Here is a 25,717-nt window from a genome sequence, read left to right on the forward strand (position 1 = left end):
GCCTTTGATCAATTTAAGACCATATTAAATACTTTTCAACACAATTAGTTACATTTCACCTAAAGTGCAATTTTTAATGTTTTTGACGATTTGATTTTGTTAAAAATCATTCTTATTAACAACAAGAAAACAGTGTTTTTCGAAAGTTTGGGTTTCCATCAATTTGATTGGATGGTTGCTTAACCAATACATACTGTATATTGATCCAGATTGATGGATTGTTACACCAACAGACCTCCACAACCGTGAGTGCAGGAATTAAGCAACAGAAACCAAGAAAATTGACGTATATTATCCAACTGTCCAACTATCCACAGCTTGGCCTTTGTTGTGCCAGTTGTTGTATTCAAGCTGTTGTCTCGTACCACCCTGTGCGCGCACGCATGTGATTGTGTCTGTTTGGACTCCCGTCAGATGGCCTGGTGGACTGCATGGATCCAGATTGCTGTCTGCAAGCAACCTGCCACACCACCCCGCTGTGCGTGGGCTCCCCGGATCCACTGGACATCATCCAGGAGACGCAGATGTCCACCTCCCAGAGCAACCTGCAGTCGTTCTACGACCGTGTGCGTTTCCTGGTGGGCCGGGACAGCACTCACATCATCCCTGGAGCCAATCCCTTCGATGGCAGGTGAGTTACTGATGCGTTAGTCCCAGTTTCCATCTTTCTTTCTTTTTTTACATTAAACAGAACAAAATGGGACTTATTGCTAGAATCTTTTTGTTTGTAGAAACCCTTGAGATCAAGCTTTGTCAAGGATTCTTCAATGTTGTTCGAAGTAAACAAATTTAAAGTAGTATTTAAGATGTTTGCAGGAATCTGATGTTCTTTTCATTCTAGATCAGTGTTTATCAAATGAGGGTACGCAATGACACGACGGGGCGTACAAATGAAAGCATTCAAATATGGTGTTTTATAATGTTTATGTTTAGTTAAAAATGATAATCACACTGAATATTACCAGCAACTCAAAAACGACAACAAAAAATACACAAAATAAGAGGAAAATATGCTGAATAATAAAAAGAACAGACAACCAACAACAAAATACACTAAACGACAACAGACACTGAATGAGAGAGAAATACACACGATCACTACAAAATATAGAAAAAATAACATACAAGAAGACATAAGAAACAACCAGACGACATCAAAAACACACACACCGAGATAGAATAATTTAAATAATACACACAACACATAAAAACGACAACAAAAACACACAAAATAAGAAAAACAGACAAACCACAAAGAAATTCACAAAATGACACCAAAAACACACACACTGAGAGAAAAATACTTATTATTGCCAGCAACACACAACAAAGACACATTAAATAATATAAAAATATACAAGATCACTATAAAATACACAAAAATAACAGAGAAACATACAAAATGACAACAAAGACACACTAAATAATAGAAATTACACCAAAAAACGCACACACTGAGATAGAATAATTAAAATAATACACAACACACAAAAACAACAACAAACACACATTATAAGAGAAAAAATTACTGAATAATAAAAGAGAACACACAAACAACGAAATTCACAAAATGACACCAAAAACACATACACTAAGAGAGAAAAATACTTCCCGTTAACTAGCCACAACACAAAACGACAACAAAGACACATTAAATAAGAGAAAACTACACAAGATCACGACAAAATACACAAAAATAACAGAGAAACATACAAAACGACATAAGGAACAACCAAATTACATTAAAAAAAACACACGCTTAGATATAATCATTAAAATAATACCAACAACACACAAAAACGACAACAAATACACACAAAATAAGAATATACTGAATAACATAAAAAGAACGGACAAACAACACAAAATGACACCAGAAACACACACACAGAGTGAAAAATACTTCCTGTTAACCAGCAACACAGAACTTGCATTCAAAAGCAGGAGAAAGGAGTACTCGAGAAAAAAAACAAACTTTGAGAACTACCGTTCTCGACAATGCCCTTCAACTTTCGTCTCTGTTGCATTAACTGCCCCCACGGCACTCGTGTTTTCAGCATTATCAACATAGCCTTGCATTGTCTAGAACAGTAGTTCTCAAAGACTAAAGTTGACAAGCGATGGACAGATGATGATGGACAAACACAGGATGTGACACAAGCAAGCGGCCATTCCTCAACCATCGGACCATCTTATATTCATGTATTGTGATTGCTTTTACTGTATTCCATCTGAGGCTCTGATCCCAGAGGAAACAATACACAACAGCTCCAGCAATGAAATCTGAGATTGTTTCTTATCAGGAATCAGAATTACAATCTAAGTCCCACAAGATTTGTTTCTCTTTGGTGGATTGGAGCCGATCAGAAAAGCAACACTTAAAATGAAATGAATGGGAGGAAAAAACATGATAATAAATAGATTTTATATATTGCAGCAGTCACGTTATTTTCAAAGAAAGCAATCGATTCATTCATATTAAAGTTAGACAGTCAACAATTTTTTTATTAAATTTGAAAAAGATTATTATTTACCAGTAATTTATTGATTTTTTTTTTTGCAAAAAGAAAACCACAACTAAATTAATTATTAAAAAAAATTATGATTATATATTACTCTATTGTATTTCTTTGTAGAACTATAATTTACACAGTTTTTTTCTTCTTATTTCTATATATGCTGTTTAATCTCTAACAAATAGCAGTTTTATATTATTGTATAATTTGTAAACTTTGAAAAGCATTAAAATATCACCTAATTTATGAATTTATTTTTGCCTTTTTTAAAAGAAAAAAGGGGGAAAAATCTGGGTTCTTGGAGAAAGCATATATTTTTTTAATTATGTATATATATATTTATCATTCTTGTATTTCTTTATAGAATTATAAGTCAAATAGTTTTTTCTTCTCTTATTTCTTTCTAACAATTACCACTTTTATGTTACTGTAAATTTTGTCAATTTTGAAAGGCTTTATTAATTTTTAAGAGTATTATAATCAATTGTTTTATTTTTTATTTTTGATAAAATTATTTATTGAAAAAAAATCTGGATACTTCCAAAATGTTTTTTTTAGATTATTTATTAGATACAGTATGTGATACTCATTATTGTATTTCTTTATATAATTATAATTTAAACAGTTATTTTCTTATTTATACTTAATATCTAACACTTTTATATTATTGTATATTTTTGTTCATTTTTTCAAGGCATCATTCATTTTTATAATGATTATTATCTAATTATTTATCTAAAAAAAAAAAATCTGGATACTTTTTTTTTTAGATTATTTCTTAATTTATTTATTAGATATCTGACTGATTGTATTTCTTTATTTAATTATAATATAAATAAACAGTTATTTTTCTTTCTTTTTATTTGTGCTATGTTATTGTATATTTTGTCAATTTTCTTTTTAAAAAAAAAAAAAAAAAATAGATTCTTCCAGAAAATATATTTTTGGATTATTTGTTCATTATTATTTATCTATTAATCATTATTATATTAATAGAATTACAATTTAAACAGTTTGTTTTCTCATTTCTATGTGTGCTATTTACAGTTAACAGTTAGCACGTTTATATTAATGTATATTTCAACATTTTATCTCGGTGTCAAAAATACTAAAACACATTTCCACATGAATCGGGATCATCGGTTTACGTTTTAGTGATCATTCAGCAGTCTGGATGTATCTTAAATGTATCCGCTATAAGCTGCGTCTCCTCCTTAAACTTTTCAGGCTCGTATCAGCCGATACTTGAGATAAGCACGGTGACATTTTCCCTCATTGACATTTTTTCGGGCTTTCAAGAAGCACTCAACATTTTTGCGGTTCTTCACTGGACACGGGAAGAGGGCGACGATAGGGGATGGGTTGAGTAATGCTCTCGTCTCTTTCACAAGATGCCGCCATAAATAAGTAAAAGGTAGCATCCAGGGACGAGCTGCGAGATCACCTAAAAATATCAGTGATCATTTATTATTCATACTTTGGTATTCATTCCCCACCCACTGACAGATATGAACCCGTTATGACAAGCGAGGTCCACGGCTTCAGATGAGTCTCAGCGTCCCCGCGTCCCCCCCCCATTCCTGTTGTGTCTTCTCTGGTCACCTGATCGTCCCTATTATTGATCCGCTCACCACTTCCTCATGCTAGCAGATGTGTCAGACTGCCATTTCAGATGTTTCCCACCACAGAAAAGCTGCGGAGGTGCCAGTGAATAAAGCATCTGCCACTGCATAAAGCCTCTCCATTTTCAGCCGTGACACATAATACCAGAGACCACTGAGAACCAGCAGTGGTCGCTGACTAGAATGGAAAACGGGGACTTAAAGTCCATAAAACAAATTTGCCGCAGATTGGAAGCTAGATTTTAATAGCCAAGGACAGAAGCCACTCACTTCATTAACAGGATTAGACTTTTATTCTTCATTTAAAGCTCCCATTATTCTTCAATTCATTTTTTTTACCCCCGATCATCACAGACATTGATTTTTAATCACCTCAACGTGCTGTCTCGTGTAAATGAATACATTTGTAATGTACTCTACGTTCACTACAAGGTTTTACCCTCCAATCAGTCCTGATAGCCATCCTTTGCTGCAAAGAAAATTATACATTTCACTCATTTTTTCTGCATACAATCACTTCAACACTGTACGCTTTGAGTTTTAGCAGCTCCTGTAACTGACGGAATATTCCTACCAGTTTTAAGAGATTCAAAAAATTACATTGTGAACACAAACTGAGCCAAATCATTAAATTAATCCGAGGCTATCCACTATGTGAAAGCAGCGTTAAGCAGGACACACACCTGATATTTCCCCCTTTCCGACCAAGGACGGCAGATTATCTTTTGTTATCTTATAAGATTTTCCTATATATTATCCTGTGTTCTAGGATGTGTTAGGAAAGAATATGTCCCAACAATCGGCTCTGAAACGGGTCGGGACCGACAATCGTAAATATTAAACTTGTTCAATATTTACGACCAAAAATCCTCGTGTAAGAAAAGCTGACGACTCCTGACTTATGATACGTGATTTGTGACGTGGAACAAAATGTAGCCAATCAAGAAGTGAGCTAAAGGCAACTCAGGACAGGTTGAAAATTCCGAGTTCAGCAGCAGCACGTTGAAATATCGCAAACATGGCTTACCGATGTTTTAGATTTGTTTTTTCCCCGACTTCAGCTGGTGTTCCAAGTCACTTTTTTGATCATGTAAGATTTCTTTCTAAAGGTGCGCTCACACCGAAAGCAACTTCAGTGACTCGGGCGATTCCAGCGACCCAATTGCGCAATCTCAGTCGCTGCACATCGCTCAAAGTTGAACACAACTCTTCAAGTGATTTCAAGTGAAGCTGCGTCGCAACATCCAATCTGCAATGAGTTTCTCCCTACGTCACTCCCCTGTTCGTCACGTCACTTAGGTAGATGAACCGAGCAAAAAGCGCGACTATGTTCTAGCGACTCATCGTGAGCGATTAAAGCACCTATAGTAGCTCAAGTTACGCTCTGACGACAAGATTCCATTCAAAAAAAATGTAAATGACGCAACGTCAAGCGACCTCCCTTCAAGCAATTTCAGCGACTCAATCGCGCCATCTGAGTCGCTGGACATTGCTCAATATGGAATTTTTTTTTACTTTTAAAGCGATTTTGAGTGTTGTTATGTCGCTACATCCAATTGGCAGTGAGTTTCTACCTACGTCAAATCCCCGTGGCAGGGTAGATGAAGTGATGAAGCGTGCAAAGAGCTTGACTATGTTCAAGCAACTCATCACGGGCGATTTAACTACTTCAGCGACTGTAGTCGTTGAACGCTAAGGTGCATTCACACGGAACGTGACTTCAGTGACTGTCGTTGCTTCAATCGCCCGTGATGAGTCGTTTGAACATAGTCGCGCTTTTTGCTGACTTTATTGCTCCAGTGACGTGACGTTGCGTCTTTATCCTAATCTAGTCTCTAGAGTTGCTGAAGTCCTGTGGACGCACCTTAAGGAGAAGATAGGCAGTGTGAGTATGTTGTGTTGACATAATCAGAACACACACTCAGTGGGATTAAAAACTGTTCTATACCTGATTTTTTTATCTTCATGTGTGAGATCTGTAACAGGTAGAAAATCCCTTCAGATTTAGTAAATCCTCATGTGTGGACCTTTGCTTTCGATTGCGTGGGAGAAAAAGTGTAGAACGACGGTTTGAAGGCTTATTCAGAATCCAGATGCTCTAAAGATAACGTGTAAAAGGATCTGTAGACAGACCTGAGCAGGACTTGAACAAAGTTCCGAGGCTCCACGCTGTAATCCCTCACATAGACGGAGCATGGATGACTGAAGAGCAAAGATAGTGTAAAATCACCTTTTGTTGAATTAGATCCATCTCATACAAAGACAATCCTTCTTCTCTTTTGTGGTGTTTGAGGTCAATATTGAAATCATTTGTCTTGGAAGCGCAGAATCCTCCTCCCTGGAGGTTAAACAGGCAGGAATGAGATAGTTCCATGTTCATAAGTCCTCAACTCAAATATATCAAAGGTTCACTTTTTCTTTGGCACTTCTTTGTGATGCATTTGGCCAGCTTTTTGGGTTACAGGGTCAAGTTGTCACGGGCAACTGGTGGCCCAGGGGCCACATGTTGGGCCCCAGAAACAAATCCCAACACATTACAGAACAGCTCCAAAGACACACAAACTGTCAACAAAATTGCACAAAGTGACAGAACAATACGGAAAACAACAACAAAAATGGAGAAAATTACAGAAAACTACATACATTTTACAACAAGATCACAAAAATACACACAAAGTACAAAAAATACACAAAATAACTCATAAAACACAAAATGAAGACAGACAGACACAACAACCACTTAAACAAAAAACAACACATTACAGAATAGCTCCAAAGACAGACAAACTGTCAACAAAATTGCACAAAATGACTGGAAAATATAGAAAACTACAACAAAAATACAGAAAGTGACGCTAAAAACACACAAATCGACCACAAAAAATGTGAAAGATGACAGAAAAATACACCAAATTTACAACAAGAGCACAAAAAAATAACAAAAACACACATATTTACTTTAAAAACACAACAAAATTACTAAAAACTGACATAACAACAAAACAGATCAATCATTATTCTAAATGGTGACATAAATGTTGATAATGTGGCCCTCGGATCAGATACAATCACGTTTTTCTGGCCCCCCATCCATACTGTAGAGACTCAGAGGAGTGACCACGAGTTGTTTACAGCATGTAGTGGACAGCCAAGGTCTTCTGAAGGAGGACTGACCTAATTAACATAAAAATGGGTTTCTGGGGACCGGGATAGTGCGGGGTGAACGATCTAGCCTACGGTAAGGACGTGTTGAGGGCAGCTACTAACACGCCTGTGTTAATTGTTTCCAGTACATGGCAGTGTTTAAGACCCAAACGCATTAAAAAATAGCCACGGTCTAATGAAGAAGTGACAGTGAGGCATTTGTTAAGGGACCAATTTTCTGCCGACGACAACAGAAACTTTGTCCTGCGGTGGGTCGGGCCCCGATAACGATGAAGCCAGGGGTCAGCATGGAACACATGACACAACAAGGTCCAAACTCATCAGTTTAGTAAGACTAGGAGCCATTTGGGCGACTTCCCACTATTGATCAGCCTCGGATTATGATCGGATCTAATTTATGCAGCTTCTGGAGCCCTAATGTCGTCGTTGAAATCTGTTGAGCTTTTGATAATCACCTCGGCAGGTCTTGTTATCTGTAGCGCTATTATTTCCCCTTCTCTTGCATCCAGTAATAGAAAAGATAAATCCTCTTTTTAATTAGAGCAGGAGCAAATAAAGCTTTCTTATCTCATTACTCCTCCATTCAGTAATGCAGAGCCCGCAGAGACAACCTGGGAGGTGTTTATTTGTTTAGGTTTGATTTGCTTTTATTTTTTTTTTTTTTTTTTTTTTGGTGTGTAGAATATTTGATTGGAACAAAACTTGTTCAAACAGGATATTATCTCACCGTCTACCGAAGATAGATGGTCCTTCTCATAGGGAAAAGATTTAACTTTTAAGAGGAAAAATAAATAAAAATACTTCCATTTCCCTACTATATCTTCATATTTGTCGATCTTTCTTTCTCTCTTTCCTGCACAGTCATGCTTGTGTCATACGTGGACAAGTCGTGACCTCTGATGGAACGCCACTGGTTGGAGTCAACATCAGTTTTATCAACAACCCAGCGTACGGCTACACCATCACCAGACAGGATGGAAGGTACGAACCTGCGTCTTTTATTCAACACAAGTATGAACAGAAGGATGTTTTCATGTTAAATGGTGTTGAATCAATAGGAATATCATTGTAACCTGAACAATGCCAATGAGTCGGCATTCTTTGTGATTTTGAGCCTCGTCGACACTGAAGGTACTGCAGCTTATAATGGGACTTGTATTTGTATTATTACTTATTTGCAGGGATGTAACGATTTACTCAACTCCCGATACGATTTGATTCACAATACTGGGTTCACGATACAATTCTCTCACGATTTATTTTACAAAATGGGACTGTAAACAAATGATGACTGAAAAATATTCCTTTATTTTTTATCCGGAATTAAACAGAAAATACTGTACTATTTTCCTTTATTTTTCATTGTTAAAATAAATTGATAAACTATTCAAAACAATGCAATTTAACTAATAATAAATCTTGAATGAAATGAATGAATGAATAATACAAATGAAGAAGAAGCCTATTAATTTAAATTCTGGTTCTATAGTAAACAATGCAAAACTACATAATAGTTCTTTTTCTTTTTAAAAGTGCAACTGAAAATGTATTTTGTGCCTTAACAATTGGACTTTAAAAAAACTCACTGTACTGTATTTACATCAGATATTTGTTTGGACCAGCAGAGGGCGCTGGTAACCCAGTGGTCAGTTGCCATGCAGCTATTCTAGCAGTGAAGAAGAGAGGCTATGCGTTAGCAGACAGAGCTAATAGAAAAACGTGACTTTTACAGATATTCACGTAATATTACAGATATTCTTTTGGTGCTAAAGGGATAAAGAATCAGTTAAGAACATGTTTAAGAGTAGTAGGCAATTCCGCTCACCGCCTACGCAACTGGATAGATAAATTATTTTCGACATGACGAGTGCTGTTGTTTGTATCAGGCATTTTCTTCCACGCTACTTGCTTACAATGAGCTGACCAATCCTGGCAAGGTCAGGTCCAACGTCACTCTCTAGGTTGCCAGTTTGTAATTACAAACAAATGCATGGCTGGATAGATTACTGGAAATGCGCCCTGCAGTTTTGATGCGCGCAATGCACAGTAGTACCAGTAACATGCAAGTGGGGTTGCCAGGTTGGAGGCCCTATGCAGCCACTTAGTCTGCGTATAGGCTGGGCCGGCCGTGCCTGGCGCCGACGCTCACGTCACGTATGAGTGGCGTAGTTCAAACAAGAGAAGGATAAATAGATAGCTCCCTCTGCTGTTTCGTTTGTGCAATTTTTTTGCATGTATTAAATGTCTAAAACCACGTGAGAGCACAGTTTTGTTCAATTTGGTGTCATATTTTTATCAGATATCAGGATTTTGCTGGCTTTCATTACCCAGTTTGTACATATGGCTCATTCAGCTTCACTCTGATTGGTTTTGCATATGTTTATTACCCATTATTGTCACTTTTAACCTCTTTTCACCATATTTCATGATTGTTTTTTGTCAATTTAACCACATTCACGATTTTTCATGCCCATTATTTGCCAGTTTAAAATAATTGGTCCTACTTTTATTGTGACATTACCCCATTTCTGCTTCATCTTGACACTTTAAAATCCCATTTCACCACCTTTTCCACCATTTTTCTTCACCTTTAACCCATTATTTTTCTGATTAAAACAAGGATTTACATTTTTAAGATGACTATATACTACAGCGCAAATAATAATAAAGTTCCTGAATCACAGATTCATTTTGCTGACTTTATGAATGGACCCCAAACAACCACATTCAGGTACTGGTGGGGGTCCCCGGTCTCTTGCACTTTTACTTTGGGGGTGGCGGCATAAAAAGGTTGAGAACCACTGCTCTACACCATCCCACTAAAAGCTGCCCAAATGACTCGTACAGAGATATTTTTATTACTGTCAAAAACTGACCCTTTTTTTTTTGCTCTATTGATGTGAAAAGGGAAGAAAAAAAGTAAAACTCTGTGTCCACAGCAAACTGTGCCGCCATTGATCTGCTTTGTGCTTCTATGTGGTCCAATTTTGGAGATCTCGGCTGAATTCCCAGAGAAATCAAACAAAGCCCTTCTGGTCGTCTCATAAGTTATGCTTCAGTAGCAGCAGGGAGAAGAGACGGAGGAGACTGAAATATGCCAATTGAAAGGATCTCGCTTGCCACAGCCATAAAACACAGCACAGACGGAAATAATTTATCGGCTATTTGAAGTTTATGGGAAAAAAGTGGCGCGTTAGGGTTGAGGTGTTAGGAATCGGTTAATTTTCCCAGCTGATAATTACGTTTTAATTACCCTTTCTGAACTTCCAAAGTTATTTCAAAGTGTGCTAGAATTTTTTTTGCAAATCTTCTCGTTTGTTTTTGTGTTTAATCACACAACACAACACAATATTTTAGAGGAGGAAAATGTTGGTGATATGCTCCAAAATAAAAAAATTAAAAAAAAGGAGCAACTGTTTTGGATGTGTTAGATCTGTGTGACACTCATGTCTGCAGGACTCAAGCTGTGCTGGCATCAGGAGAGTTTTGCACCACAAAAAAAAGACAGATTTGAATGTTTTTAGATGATTTTCCTTAAAGTGAAAGAGAAATCCTCTGATAATCTTTCCGTCTGATGCTCTTTTTTTTTTTATAGATTTGATTGCACAGGCGAACTGGACATTATCAGCTCCCATTTGTCGTATAGTCATATTTATAATTAAGTCGCTGAATTGGTGTAAAAATACAAGTCTTCATATAATGTACATAATACAAACATATTAAGTGCCATAAAACACAGTGACTGTACAAAATATATATGAGTTAATGTGTTAATACGAGTTATTTTTGGCTTGGCATCTTCTGTTGTGCAATTCTTGGACACTGCGCCCAGCAGTTCATGTATAAGTAAAGAGCAATATTAATCTAAAAATGAGGATTTTTAATAACACTGTCAGCCTCACAGAGCTAAAACAGTAAGAAGAAATCAGGGCGGAGCTGCTTCTTCTTGTAAATAGGATTTTACATTTTATTTTTTTACAGCAGTTTTACTGTGTTTTTGGACTAAATGCTGAGATTCATTGGATTTGTGAAAGTCTTAGAAAGATTTTGAGACCTCTTTTCATGGAATTTATGGATTAAGTCAGACATGGCATCGCTTTAAAGATGAGCAGTGCTGGCTTTGTTTATGTTGCCATTTTTTTTCCCCCCACGTTTGACAAAAAAATTGTTTGCTGTGATGGTTGTGTCTTAGAATGGTTTATATTGTTAAAAACGGAAGATTCTCAGCTTTCAAACGGTATATGATACTTGTGATATGCTGCTGTATTTGAGAAGCATTTAATCCCTTAAAAGCGTGAATGAGTGAGAACATGCATTTTGACCTGTATTCAGGACAGTGTACATTAAGGGGTTTTAAAAGCGACGCGTTGACGCAATTTTTTGTTGTTAACATCAGTTTTGCATTATTTTTCAACTTTTTTAACCCATTTCAACTTTTTTTTGTACCTTTTTTTCAACCTTTTTCAACCTTATTGCTGATTTTCAGCTAATTCTAGGTTAGGTTTAATGCTAGGTTAATGCTAATGCTAGGCTAATGCTAATACTAGGCAAAGGCTAATGCTAGGTTGATGCTATTGCTAGGCTAATGTTAAGGTTAGGCTGATGTTAGTGCTAATGCTAGGTTAATGCCAATGCTATGCTAATGTTAGTACTAGCTAATACAAATTGCTGCTAATGCTAGCTAATGCTAACTAATGCTAATGTTAGTACTAGCTAATACAAATTGCTGCTAATGCTAGCTAATGCTAACTAATGCTAATGCTAAGCTAATGCAGTGTGACACAGGCCAACACCTGCATCCCCACTTACATTTTTTTCAGGAAATCTGCAAATCTTGCGAATCTGGGGTTGTTCTATATGTTTAATTCTTTTTTTCTTTTGCCCTAAGGCAAGAATCTCAAACTCCGCCAATGTTCCATCGGTCTCTGACATTGTAAAGCAGATCTGATTTGATCTTGTTTCTTCTCATTCTTTCCATCTTCTTGTCATTTCTTTTTCTCCTCTGGCTTTTACAAGAAAAAAAGAAAAGAAAAACTATCTGATCTCTACTTTGTCATCTTCACCTTCTTTCACTTACTTTGTCTGCTCTCCATCCCTTCACGCTGTTCTTTTTTCTAATCTCCCGCTGCCCTTAAGCCTTTCCTTTCTGGGCACCACTTTTCCACTTATTTCCTGTACTTTTTCCTGAGCTCAGGTCTCTTGCTCATCCCACTGCACTGACTTCCTTCATCTTTATCCTTTCCCCCCATTTAAGCTGGCCCCGGTTTTTTTTTATGCATCACTTTGGATTTTTTCCCCCTTTGTAGCCCAAGAGTAAACACTCCTCCATCTTTGAGATTCCCTGTAAACATGCCCAGTCTTCTGCAACTCCACTGGAACCACTGTAAACAGGCCCAGTGCAGCGTGAAATCAGAAAAGCACCTGTCCAGCCACTTAGAATGAAGAAAGCTGTCTCAAACTCATTTTTATCATACGCTCTTCTTTATTGTCCATGAATTGCTTTTTTGAAATGACCTTTTTTTCCAGTCGTCACAGAAGGTTTTCTGGTCAGTACATTAGAGGTTATCACCTTTTCTTTACAGCTGCAATGGAAATTCTCAAATGGAATGAGGTCCAAGGTGGACTTATTTTGTTTTCGCAGAACCGGTGCATTTACATTTGATAGTAATTAGGGGTGTGCATTGCCATGGATCTGACGATACGATTCACAATTTGCATATCACGCGACGATATAGCCAATATATCCCAAAACCAAAACAATCTGATATACATTGCGATATATTGCGATATCAGTAATTACAAATTTCCCCTTTACAAGTGCAAAATGGTATAAAATGAAATTTATTTCATTTTTAGAAACTTGTGAGAACAGATTCTGATTCTGTTTCGTTGATAAATTCTTCAACAACAAAAAAGTAACCACGTACATCTATAAAAGTGTCCAGTATGTTTTGTGAAAATAAAGTGCAATCAACTTCCAGCTAAAATGTGTTGAGGAGTGATGTTGTTTAATAAAGTCTGATGTGGTTCACTGACACCTAGTGACCGGGGGTTTACGTGCTATGCCTATGTTAGTGCTATTATTATTTTTTTATTTATTTTTTTTTGCGAAAAAACACTTTTTTAAATCAATGTGATTATCGCACGGTGAAATATTGTGATAAATCGCCAATTAAATTCATGCAAACAGGTTAGCTCGGCTGGAATTGGACAATCTGTAGCTCACACCCATTAACACACCCAGTTTATAATCAAGCTAATATGCCATGTTAGATCGATTGGAGTCAGACAGAATTCTGTGCTAGCATCACTTTTTTTTGAGTGGACATAGTAGTACTTGTTAACAAAAATGTTCTTTTAATATTAAAGGTTTTTGATGCACTAATGTGGGAGTAGACCGTACTAGTAAACCAAAACGAATACATGCACTCCAAGTTTGATTACTAGCATCGATATCTATGACTGATATGTTAAGGTTTCATTTATTCAGATCATTGTTTTTCTGAAAATTTACATCTAAATTTACATCTGAATTTGGAAAAAAAACATCAAAAATATCGCAAAAAAATATTTGCGCTTTAATGATTAGGTTTTCCAGATGTTTCGATGTTGAAATGTCTCAAAAAAGCTCAATGGAAACGCTTTTTCTGCAATTTCACGTCACAGGACATGACGTACCTGGTCACATGACCACTTCTTTAAAAAAACAGGAGGAGACCAAGATATGTCTTACCATTATGATTAAGAAACTTATTTTCCCGGGATGAGATTTCACGGGAGTTACCAGTGCGCCAAAACAACCTTCAATGATACCAGTGCGCCAAAACAACCTTCAATGGAATCGCGTTAAAAGCACAAATATACTTTGTCAGAACTGTAGAAATATAGCTTTTATTTTGTGAAAACTGCAATGGAAACACAGCTAATGTCTTGCAGGACGTGTGAGGAAGGTCTGCTACTCAAAAAGTTGATCAACATATTCATTCTCTGATCTTAAAAAATGCAAATTGCGCTGTCACTAATCTAACTGAATTTTCCGTTTTTCCGCTGTGTCCTTGACTCCTGTTAACATCCGTGGCAGTATAAATATACATTAGCTGGCAACTGATTGTGTATAATTTGTAGTTACTCATGCCAGATTCCTTGGCAAGGTTAGTCCATGGAGCCTGGTGCATTTTCTGAGGGCACAAGGATGTTCTAGGTGGCTTAATAACTTTTGTCACTTGGCTTGAGGCTATTGTCATGATTGATAACACACAGTGAATCCCTTCATCGATTGGCTCCAACAGCCCAGGAGTGTTTGGAGTCCACACTGGCCCCGACCTGCCAGGTGTCGCCCAAACCCAGGGCCGTTCCGACGGATCGCGACTGCACAAAGGACTTGTTCTAAGTGTAGTGCTGTGATGCTGCACGGCTGGATAAACACACTGAGCACACAGTCAGCCAAGGGCAGAACACAAAGGGGGAAACGAGCCATTGTTTATCACCACAGACGTTCAGATGTTTACCCTCAGGGGAACTCGGGACAGAGCGAAGTCTTAATATAGTAGCTTAAGCAAAGACGGGAGGTTGCAGAGTGCAGGTGCTACCGTTTAGAACAACTTTTATTTTTCACCTGCACGTTGGAGAAAAGTCATTCTGCATGAAGATACGGGGCCCCTCCCAGGGGCTCCGAGGTGACCCGGTGTTAATTGGCATTTAGTGAGAATGGACATGAGCTGCAGTGGTCCAGTGCGCACACATGCATGGCACGCTGCCGATTCAGTTTTAGCCGTAGTCTTTTGACTGAAATGCAACTTAGTTTCAGTTTAGTCTGGTTTTAGTCAACTAAACCAGTGGTTCTCAACCTTTTCAGAACACGACCCCCAAAATAAAGGTTCCACAGACCGGGGACCCCCACTGTACCTGAAGGTTGTTGAACACAGACATGAACATCGAAGAACAGTCATGTGGAGACAGGACCATCTATACGGGGGAATAAAGGGGAGAGATTTTTGGGGTCCATCCATAAAGTCAGCAAAAATGATGGTCCATTGTTCTATGAATCTGTGATAACCACATTTATTTATTCATCTGAATGATATCCACTGTTATCCAGGAAAGTTTATTATTATTTGCTCCATAGTATAGTCATATTAAAGATGTAAGTCCTTGTTTCAATCAGAACGAATTTTGGTTAAAATTGACTAAAAGTGGTGAAATAGGTGGCAAGGTGGCAGGAAGTTGGCTTAAAAATAGGGATGTAAGGCAGTTAAAAATCGATTCATAGGTATCACGGTTGATATCGATTTTCTGAAAATTGAATCGCAGTACTTTTTTTAACCAGCAGAGGGTTATCCCTCAAGTCTATCCACAAGTGTAGGCGGCGGGCGGAGTCTGCTAATACTTTCTTTCTGGCCGCCTTCTACTCTTAAATATGTTAATAAATGATTCTTTACCCCTTTAGCACCGAAAGAATATCTGTAACATTACTTGAATATCTGTAAAAGTCACATTTTTCTATTAGCTCTGTCTGCTAGCATAGCTTCTCTTCTTCACTGCAAGATATCTGCATGCCAACCGACCACTGTGTTACCAGCGCCCTCTGCTGGTCCAAACAAATATGATGTAAATCAGTGCAATCATGGTTTTTTTTTTTTTAAAGTCCAATTTTTAAGGCACAAAATACATTTTCAGTTGCACTTTTAAAAAGAAAAAGAACTATTAGGCAGTTTTGCATTGTTTATTATAGAACCAGAATTTAAATTAATAGGCTTCATTTTCATTTCTATTATTCCTTTATTTATTTCATTCAAGATTTATTTTTAGTTAAATTGCATTGTTTTGAATAGTTTATCAAGGAATTTTTTTGACAATGAAAAATAAAAGGAAAATAGTACAGTATTTTCTAGTTTTTTTCCCAAAAAAAAAATTTGTCTACAGTCCCATTTTGTAAAATAAATCGTGAGAGAATCGTATCGTGAACCCAGTATCGTGAATCGAATCGTATCGGGAGTTGAGTGAATCATTCCATCCCTACTTAAAAATGTAGAAAGTAAGAACAGTTAGTTTAAACTGGCAAATAAATGGCATGACACATTGTGAATGTGGTTAAATTGGCAAAAAATAAGCTTGAAATATGGTTAAAAGAGGTTAAAAGTGACAATAATGGGTCAACATATGCAACATTATGTGTCTCACACCCCCTCCTGACCCCAAGGTTTTTCATTTATTCATAGAGCACACATTAATGAAAGTAAAAATATTAAAGGTGCAAGAAGGGAACAAAGCCCAAAGGCTTGTATAAAAGTTCCTCCCTGTCAATAAACACATACCATTTAAAAATAAACACTTACATAATCAGAGACAAAATGCACAAGTAATCTTTGATATATGAGGAAAAATAAAATATAAACAATGTACACAAAAATCTTCATTTAAAAGACAATGGAAATTATTAACAAAATATTAATTGAAAATCAAAAGAAAAATAAATGCAATACACATGCATACACATACATACGTTTTACTAAGTCTGTTAAAGATATTTTTGTTCATTGTCATTATTATGATTATTCATGAACAGTATTTTTGATTTAAAAAAAAAAAAAGAACTTAGTTTTGTCCCATTTTAGAATTATATTTTTGTTTTCATTTTATCAGTTAATGAAAACATCAATGTATATTTTCTATAGTTTTTGTCTACATGTATTTTCTTTATTAGTCATAATGTCGTTATTGTCACTTGTAAAAATGTAGTGGACAAAAACTATGAGGACATTTTTAGTCGACACAGGCCATTAGAACTGATGAGATGCTATAGTTTACTGAGCCACAGTCAGGCTGAGGCTGAGGCTCCTTAATGCAACAGTAGAAGGGATTGCATTGCAGGGCTTTTAGACTGATGTTGGAGTGGACAGCCTTCATCTGAGGGATCAATAAAGAAGTGGCGGCTGCCTCCATTCTCCATCCTCCATTCTCCATCCTCCATCACAGGCCTCGTGCTCCTATAAATCTGAGCACATGAGCAGTGAATTGCAAAAACAAAGCACTCTTCACCCTCCTTTTTTTTATTATTTATTATTTTAAAAATGAACTCTTACTTTAGAATCTTGCCTTTGGCGTCGTGATAAATCCGCTTTTTTATATCCTAAGCCCGAGTATACCCTAACTGTGGTAATAAATATCAATTTTAGTATTTATATAATATATAAGAACCCGTCAAGTGAGGATTAAAAGAAACCTTTATGAAAAAATGACAATAAATTCTTCAAATTTTCGCACTTTCTTTAGGTTTCATATTAGACTTTAAATACCAGAGGTGAAAGTACTCACGTGAATGTAATTAAGTTGCTTTTATGGGTACTTTTTATGGGTATGTTTGAAAGAAGTAAACTCATTTGTTACATTTCTACACCCAACCATTACTGAGTAAATTGTTATTTGTTTTAAAATAATCAGCGGACATTGTGAAACTACAACAGAATGAAAAAACCAGACAACAAATGAAATGCATCACATCATAGCCGACCAATCAGATGAATCGTAATTAAAACAGCATTGAATGTAGGTTATTTTCTCAGTTTTAGAGTTCATAAACGTAGCTATAGTTGGAGCCTGATCATTCTTTTCATTTGGAATTGAATTCATTGGTGTTGTTGGATGTAGGTTTGAGCTCCATCCGTCAGTCTGTACGTCCGTCCATCTGAGTTAAAGGGGACAACTTTTCTCAGAAATTGTTTAAGCTACGATAACCAAATTCGGTGTGTATGTGGCTTCAGGGTATCAATATCTTGACGGAGTTTGAAAATAAGAAGCGCGCAATTATTTTTTCTGCAGTTATTGTCCTTTTTCTGTTTTTTTACTCTGTTTGAGGTATCTTCAAAGGGGACAGCTTTTGATAGAAACAGTTTAAAATGGTTAGTAATTTAATATTTTGATGTGATAATATTTTCTTATGTATACATCTAAGTTCTTAGATTTAGGACATTTAGGAAAAGGTTGTGAGTTATAATGACAACCAGTCTGGCGGGGGATGTTGATGACTGTCTTCTTGTTTTATTTTAAAAAGAATTATAACTTTTGACAAACCCTTTATTTTATACAGATGTCTTTGTGGAAAATAAATGAAGTTGCAAGTGCAATATTTGGTTTCTTCCTTTTTAAGTTTATACATGAGATATTTACTCTATGCAAGGGAACCGTGGTAAGATGTATTATTAAAAGTAACTAGTAACTTTTCCTTTGAGTACTATTTAATTGAGCTACTTTGTTATGTATGACTTACTTGAGTACAATTTCAATCAAGTAACTGTACTTCTACTTGAGTTGGATATATCAGTGCTCTTTACACCTCTGCTAAATATACGTCAATCATCCTGATTCTCTGTGAATCAATTCATCCTCACTGACATTGAGCGTCTGTCTCCGTTCCAGCTTTGACTTGATGACCAACGGGGGCATTGCCATCGCGCTGCGCTTCGAGCGAGCCCCATTCATCACCCAGGAGCACACCTTCTGGTTGCCGTGGGGACGATTCTTTGTCATCGACACCATCGTCATGCGGCACGAGGAGAACGACATCCCCAGCTGTGACCTGAGCAGCTTCGCCCGGCCCCTGCCCGCGGTGTCCCCGGCGCCGCTCACAGCCTTCGCCGGATCCTGCGCCGAACGGGGAACCATCGTACCTGAAATCCAGGTGAGAGCCTTTTTCCTCCTTCATCCAGAGGACATTTTAGGACATCCTCTGGTGTCAGAGTGAGCTCTCAGGTATCAGGAAAACCTCTGTCATCTGTCAAAACAAACAGCCTCGCCTTTCAAACCGAACGGTGAGAACGAAACGGCCTCATGCTTCAAATTAAAAGTCATCGGATAAAACGGCCTCAAAGAAAACAGCCTCAGGCCATAAAACGCAACATGATGTTGTATTTTGAAGAAACTGGAAATACAGTAAATCGTTGATATGTGCTGCTTCGGATACAAGAGTAAAGTTGAAAGCTACTATTTTCTATTTATTTTTTAAAGGTGAAGATCTACTTTTAGTTTAACTATGTATTTATTAATCAAACAATACGTTGATATATCTTAACTTTAAAAAAATAAAAGGAAAGAACAGCTTTTCAACTTGCTTCTTCATATGTGCTTATGGTTCCTTCAAAATGAAACATCATGTCATGTTTTACAGACTAAGGCCGTTGAGTCTGGCGACTTTTATTTTGAAGCAGTCTCATTTGACAGAAGTTTTGCTGAGTCATGAGTTTGTTTGGTCTAATAAATGACAAAATTTCCTCACTTTTCCAACCAAACGACATGAGAATGGAACAGCCTCAGGCTTCAAAATAAAAGTCATCAAACTAAACAGCGTCAAATAAAACGGCCTCAGGCTGTTGTCACGTACTGAGTTTACCTTCGTACTGAGATTATAATCCTAACCCTGACATAATCCAATAAACAAATAAAACACGTGTCCGTTCACTTTGAAAACAAAAATACCAGAGAAGAGTGGGCGGTGGCGGCTGCTCCTCCAGCCCATAGACTGAGCCCAGCCCTGAGATCCAATCATTATCCCGAAGTCACGGATCTGACTTGCCGAATTCCCTTACTAAAGAATCCACGTTCAACTGAACTATCGCGGCGATTAGTGCACCATTAACACAAATCTACCAGATTGTGCTCTTTTGGCTAAACAGAGGCTAACTCGTTTCAGCTGACCACAGCAATGGCGCTGGATCTGGAAATGCCCGTATGTTGTGACGTCACGTGGGAACTATATATATCCAAGCCTGTGATCACGTGACTGCCGTAAAGTGAAACGTTCTCCAGGCATCCTCCCGGTCACATGACCTGGTGAAAGACGGTCCGTCTCTCCAAACTTACATAGTCGGTATGTCAAGAGGGAAGTCCCGCTCAGAGCATTGATACTGTCACACGCTGTATATTGGCCTGAGGAATCATTTTAAATAACTCATATGGGTCAAACCTTTAGGTCACAAAGTCCACGGTATGCTTTTAAATAAAAACGCTATGTCGTTTTTTACGGACTGAGGCCGTCGAGTCTCGGGCGATTGCATTTGACAGCGTTTGTTTTGACAAGTGAGGCCTTTTTATCTGACGGAGGTTTTGCTGAGTCATGAGTCAGTTTTCCTGATACCTGATTCCTCACTGTGAAACCTGAGGATGTCCTAAAATGTGCACCGTACCTTCGCCCCTCATCTCGTATTCTGCGTCGTTGCTCTCGCCAATCTGCTGGGAGAGACTCAGACCATTCATCAAGTAAAGGTGCCATTATGAACCTGCCACGTGACAGATTTGTCACCGTTGTGTAGAAATTAGGCCTCATTTCAATGTGCGTCACGTTCCCTTTAAAGCAAGGTGATAATCAGTCAGCAGCACACAAATTAGTTTTAATTGTAGTTTTTTCACATTATTAAGCATTTTTCCACATTACTACAACTTTTTCTGACGAAAACACTGGGAAAGTAGTTTTTAAGTGTTAATAGCTGTGCGTTTGTGTTTCCATTGTGCTGTTCGCACCTTTACTTCACCAGATCGATGTTGCATCAGCAATTTTATGACGTTGACAGACTAATATTAGTGGCCTTGCTTCCTATTTGAAGCAGCACTGCTCAGGAACATCATCCTTTTTACACTCGTGAAGACGATCATGAAGCACTTTATCATAAAATGCAGCGGCGTCGGAAAGTCTATAAGTGATACTTGTGTTACTAGTGTTGTAAATAACCTCCTTACGCTATTTTACATTTACTACAGTGACAGGCTGATTTAATTTAGGCCTAATTATTCATAGCGGTGCTTGGACACTGGTTGACCTCTGACCCCTCACTTAGGCTGTGTTTAATTATATCTCTACAGTATTTAAGCATTTCCATGGAAACAAACCTCATACCCACTCCCTAATTTCACCTATTTATTTATTTATTCAGTTTATTTCTGACATGGTTGCATTCACAGTTTTCTTTTTCTCTGTTTTTTTTTTTTTTTTGTACATGCCGTATTTTGTATTATACTGTTTTTAATGTATTGCACTGTTTTTATTTTTCTGTTTTTATTGGCCTGAAAGGTGCTTTTAAATAAATTAAATTATTATTGTTATTATTTATACATTGTGATTACCAGCTTTATATCTTAGTCAACTCGAAAATCAAGTACTGTTACTTCTAGGTACCTGTGACTCAGAATCAGATATACTTTATTGATTACAAGGGAAAATGACTTTGTTGCAGAGGCTCGAGAAATATTACAAATGAAAAGAAGAAACACTAAACAAAGAAGATAAAAAAGAAAACCTAATTAAATATGGATTGAATACAAGTGCACACATTACATTAGAATGACAATAAATTATTAATAATAATAATAATAATAACAATAATAATATAAATATACACATGCACAAATATAATGCAGATATAGACAAGAATCATTCAAAGTTTTTATGCATATGCGTCTCCAACAATCTATGAAGGTCAATCTCATTTCTGGGTTTTGTTTTCGTCCACAAAACCAAAGATTTACAAAGTATTTCTTGCCAAATCTGGCAACAGAACTGATGCTACTGCTACTGTTCAAATAAACTGACATTAGGAGTGGGGACGATACACTGAGACCATTGACTAGTGGTTTAGAATAGTTTCTGTTATGGATACTTTACTGATCTAATGTATGTGATGGCACATTTTATTTATTTATTTATTTTTCTTTTAATCAGTTTGAATATTCACAATTTTTCAACTTTTTTCAACTTTTTTCCAACTTTATTTAGATTGTTTCAGATCCTTGAACCTATTTTCTAGGCTAATGCTAGCTTACTGCTAATGCCTAGCTGATCTAATATTAATGCTAATGCTAAGCTTATACTAGTATAATAGTTGGAGAACGCTATTGCTAGGCTAAGGCTCAGTCTAAGTTAATTCTAGGTTAATACTTAGCTAATGTTAGGCTAATTCTAATTCTAAGTTAATACTAGGTTAATGCTTAGCTAATGCTAATTCTAAATTAATAATAGGCTAATGCTAAACTAATCCTATTTCTAAGTTAATACTAGGTTGATACTTAGCTAATGCTAGGTTAATGTTATTTTTAAGTTAATACTTAGCTAATGCTAGGCTAATGATAGCTTACAGCTAATACTGATTTAATATTCATGCTAATGCTAAGCTTGGCTAACACTATTGCTCGGCTAATACTAATTCAAAGTTAATACTAGGTTAATACTTAGCTAATGCTAATTCTATGTTAATACTTAGTTTATACTTAGCTAATGCTCGGCTAATGCTAATTTTAAGTTAATGTTATTGTTAAGTTAATACTAAAATACTAAGCTAATGCTATGCTAAAATTAATGCTAAGATAATGATAATGTAGAATTCCAACAAAAACTTGGGGATGTACTTACACTTTAATAATGGATGCAACAGAAAAAGTTTAAGAACCACTGCAATAGACGATAATGGGTTATGAAAACATTTTTGGATTGTTTTTATTTAACTTTAACTCTGGACATTTGACCTTTTCAACTCATACCCTCGATGGTACTTTACAACTTGTGACGTTGTAATATTGCAGGTGTTTGTTTACCGATATCTTTAAGATGCATTTTAAGAAGTCAACCTGCTTTAGGTATAGTCGGTTCTGCAGAAGGAGCTGCAAACTGAAAACATTTCTTACCAAGTCGACTTGGCACATTTTTAGTGAACGTCCGTGCAGTGGACAGATTAACCTCCTTTAGATCTCCAGGTGATATACAGCTGAAGATAGCGAAGAGGCAGCCCCAGAACAGCCATATAAATAAGAGTACAGCCATCATTCAGTCTGCGAATAAACACGACGGAACCAAGTAACAAGCCCAGGCTCACAGTGACAAGTAACGGCTTTAGGAATGACTCAAAGCTGCATGGTAGACGCCATCCGAAAAGCATAGGAATTTAGAACTTTACCTATTTTTTGTGCTAAATAAAAACGTTTCAAATACTGTTTTTGTGACGATGCTGTAAAACTTCATTTTATTTTTAATTTATTTCATTTTGTTACATTTTATAGAAATACTTGTATTTTATTTCATTGAAATTTCATGTAATATGGAAATGGAATTCTCACTGGAAGTTTGTCTTGTTTATAGAAACGAGACTGTTAAGCTTGAATTTTTCAGCGATAAATGTACAAATTATCACAGTATTAGTTACAGCTGTATATTATTTTTGATAATCCCCTTAATGATTCAATACCACTTGTTGAAGGGAAGATCTAAGTTCAGTGATTGTATAAAGAAAATGGTATATTGTGAAAGTAACAATATATGATAAATGAAAAAAAACCAATTAGAATAGGTATTAAGTAATCTGTTTCACTTATTGTCTTTAGTTGGTGTTGTTAGTATTTAAAACGAGTACACCTGTGGCCATTTAGATAAAAATTGATTAAAACAGTGTTTTTATTTGGTTTACAGTGACTATTTGATGGAAAAATTATGATCTTTCTGCTTCCAAAGCTAAATTTAACTCAACATTTTAAATAAATTAAGTAAATGACTTATTTTTCTGTGTAGGTTGTGAATGTAGAGCACAATGTCGTTGCCGTATAGACACCTGTGACAAATGCAGTCCACAGAGGGCTTTCTATAAATACATCTAATATGAAGAAAACACATTGGAGTACATAATGAAGAAATCCTTCATCAAATGCAATTATACACAAGAGCATAATTGTCCTCCGGTTGAGCTTTCAAACACTCCCTTGGGTCTATGAAACAAAATGTGACAATGTGGTGGCCTCTGACTAACTAAAACCAATCATTTATGTGCTAAAAAAAAACACATTATCTTAAGATTGCTGGTGTTTGTCTTACTTGTTATACCCCGCCACAAAGTGAAAGTAGGATGTAGGTTTGAGCTCCGTCCGTCCGTCTATCCCAGTTAAAGGGGACAGTTTTTCTCTGATACTGTTTAAGGTAGGATAACCAAATTCGATGTGTGGCTTCAGGGTATCAATACCGTGATGGAACTTGAAAATGAGAAGCACGCAATATTTTTTTCCAGAGTTATTGCCCTTGTTCCGTTTTTTTGACTCTGTTCGAGGTACAGTATCTTCAGAGGGGTTCGCGTTTCTTAGAAACCGTTTAAGATAGGATAACCAAATTTGGTGTGTGGATTCAGAGTATCAATATCTTGATGGAGTTTGAAAATGAGAAGTGCACAATATTTTTTTTCTGGAGTTATTGCCCTTGTTCCGTTTTTGTTTTTACTCTGACAGCTTTTCTCAGAAACTGTTTAAGATAGGATAACCAAATTCGATGTGTGGCTTCATGGTAACAATACCTTGATGGAGTTTGAAAATGAGAAGCGTACAATTATTTTTTCTGGAGTTATTGCCCTTGTTCCGTTTTTTTTTTTACTCTTCATGGTAACTTCAAAGGGGACAGCTTTTCTTAGAAACCGTTTAGGATAGTTAGTAATTTTATATTCTGATGTGATAATATTTTCTTATGTATACATCTAAGTTCTTTGATTTAGGACATTTAGGAAAAGGTTGTGGTTATAATGAGAACCAATCTGGTGGGGGATGTTGATGACTGTCTTCTTGTATTGTTTTCTGTTTCCTCACAGTCTCTGCAGGAGGAAATACCGATTCCAGGGACAGAAATGACGCTCGGCTATCTGAGCAGCAGGAGCGCTGGGTATAAATCCATCCTGAGGCTGACCCTCACCCACTCCACCATCCCCTTCAACCTGATGAAGGTTCACCTCATGGTGGCCGTGGAGGGCCGGCTCTTCAGGAAGTGGTTCCCTGCGGCCCCCAACCTGGCCTATGACTTCGTTTGGGACAAAACGGACGTTTACAGCCAGAAGGTCTACGGCTTGTCTGAAGCTTTCGGTACGTTTTTAGAAGCTTTTAGAACTTATTTTCTATTTTCGAAGTATACAACTGGTACATTTTCAAACACAATTTTCTAACGTATTACATTTTCTAAAATTTTTACAGCTGCATCCATCTTGTGTTGTGATTGACAGATAGTAACAATCATATGTTAACAATAGCAGATCTGAACATATTTCAGCCACAATTACATTACTTTAGTAAAGTGATGTTATTCATAAAGACAACCAGGTGAGGATTAATGAAAGAAAAATAAAAATAAACAGGGGAAACAAAATAATATGAATAAAAACAAAAACCAGATATGTGGGATTGACAAGATTGGTTTGGATCAGGGTTGGGGTCAATTACACAGTAATTGTAATTGCATAAATAATAATTAATTACAGTTATGGCATAATTGTAATTGTAATTTTTTAAAAAATGTGCTGTCAATTATAATTTAACGCTAAACTTGGGATTTATGTCACAGTTCTATGTACATTTATACACAAATGTAGTTAACAATTATTGAAATATGTTTCATATCAAGTATTCCCACAT

At 36.6% G+C, this 25,717-nt stretch overlaps 1 protein-coding gene across 1 annotated transcript in view; it reads left to right on the forward strand.

The window, feature by feature from the left end:
* The window catches only part of tenm4 (teneurin transmembrane protein 4), a 216,233-nt gene that overhangs the window by 128,705 nt on the left and 61,811 nt on the right, over window positions 1-25,717 (forward strand). The window contains 4 exon segments of the mRNA XM_028464343.1: window positions 415-631; window positions 8,165-8,284; window positions 18,719-18,980; window positions 24,904-25,171. Of these exon segments, the coding sequence (XP_028320144.1) occupies window positions 415-631; window positions 8,165-8,284; window positions 18,719-18,980; window positions 24,904-25,171 (867 nt within the window).

The sequence above is a fragment of the Gouania willdenowi genome, chromosome 13 (genome assembly GCF_900634775.1).
Source record: "Gouania willdenowi chromosome 13, fGouWil2.1, whole genome shotgun sequence".
Taxonomy (NCBI): domain Eukaryota; kingdom Metazoa; phylum Chordata; class Actinopteri; order Blenniiformes; family Gobiesocidae; genus Gouania; species Gouania willdenowi.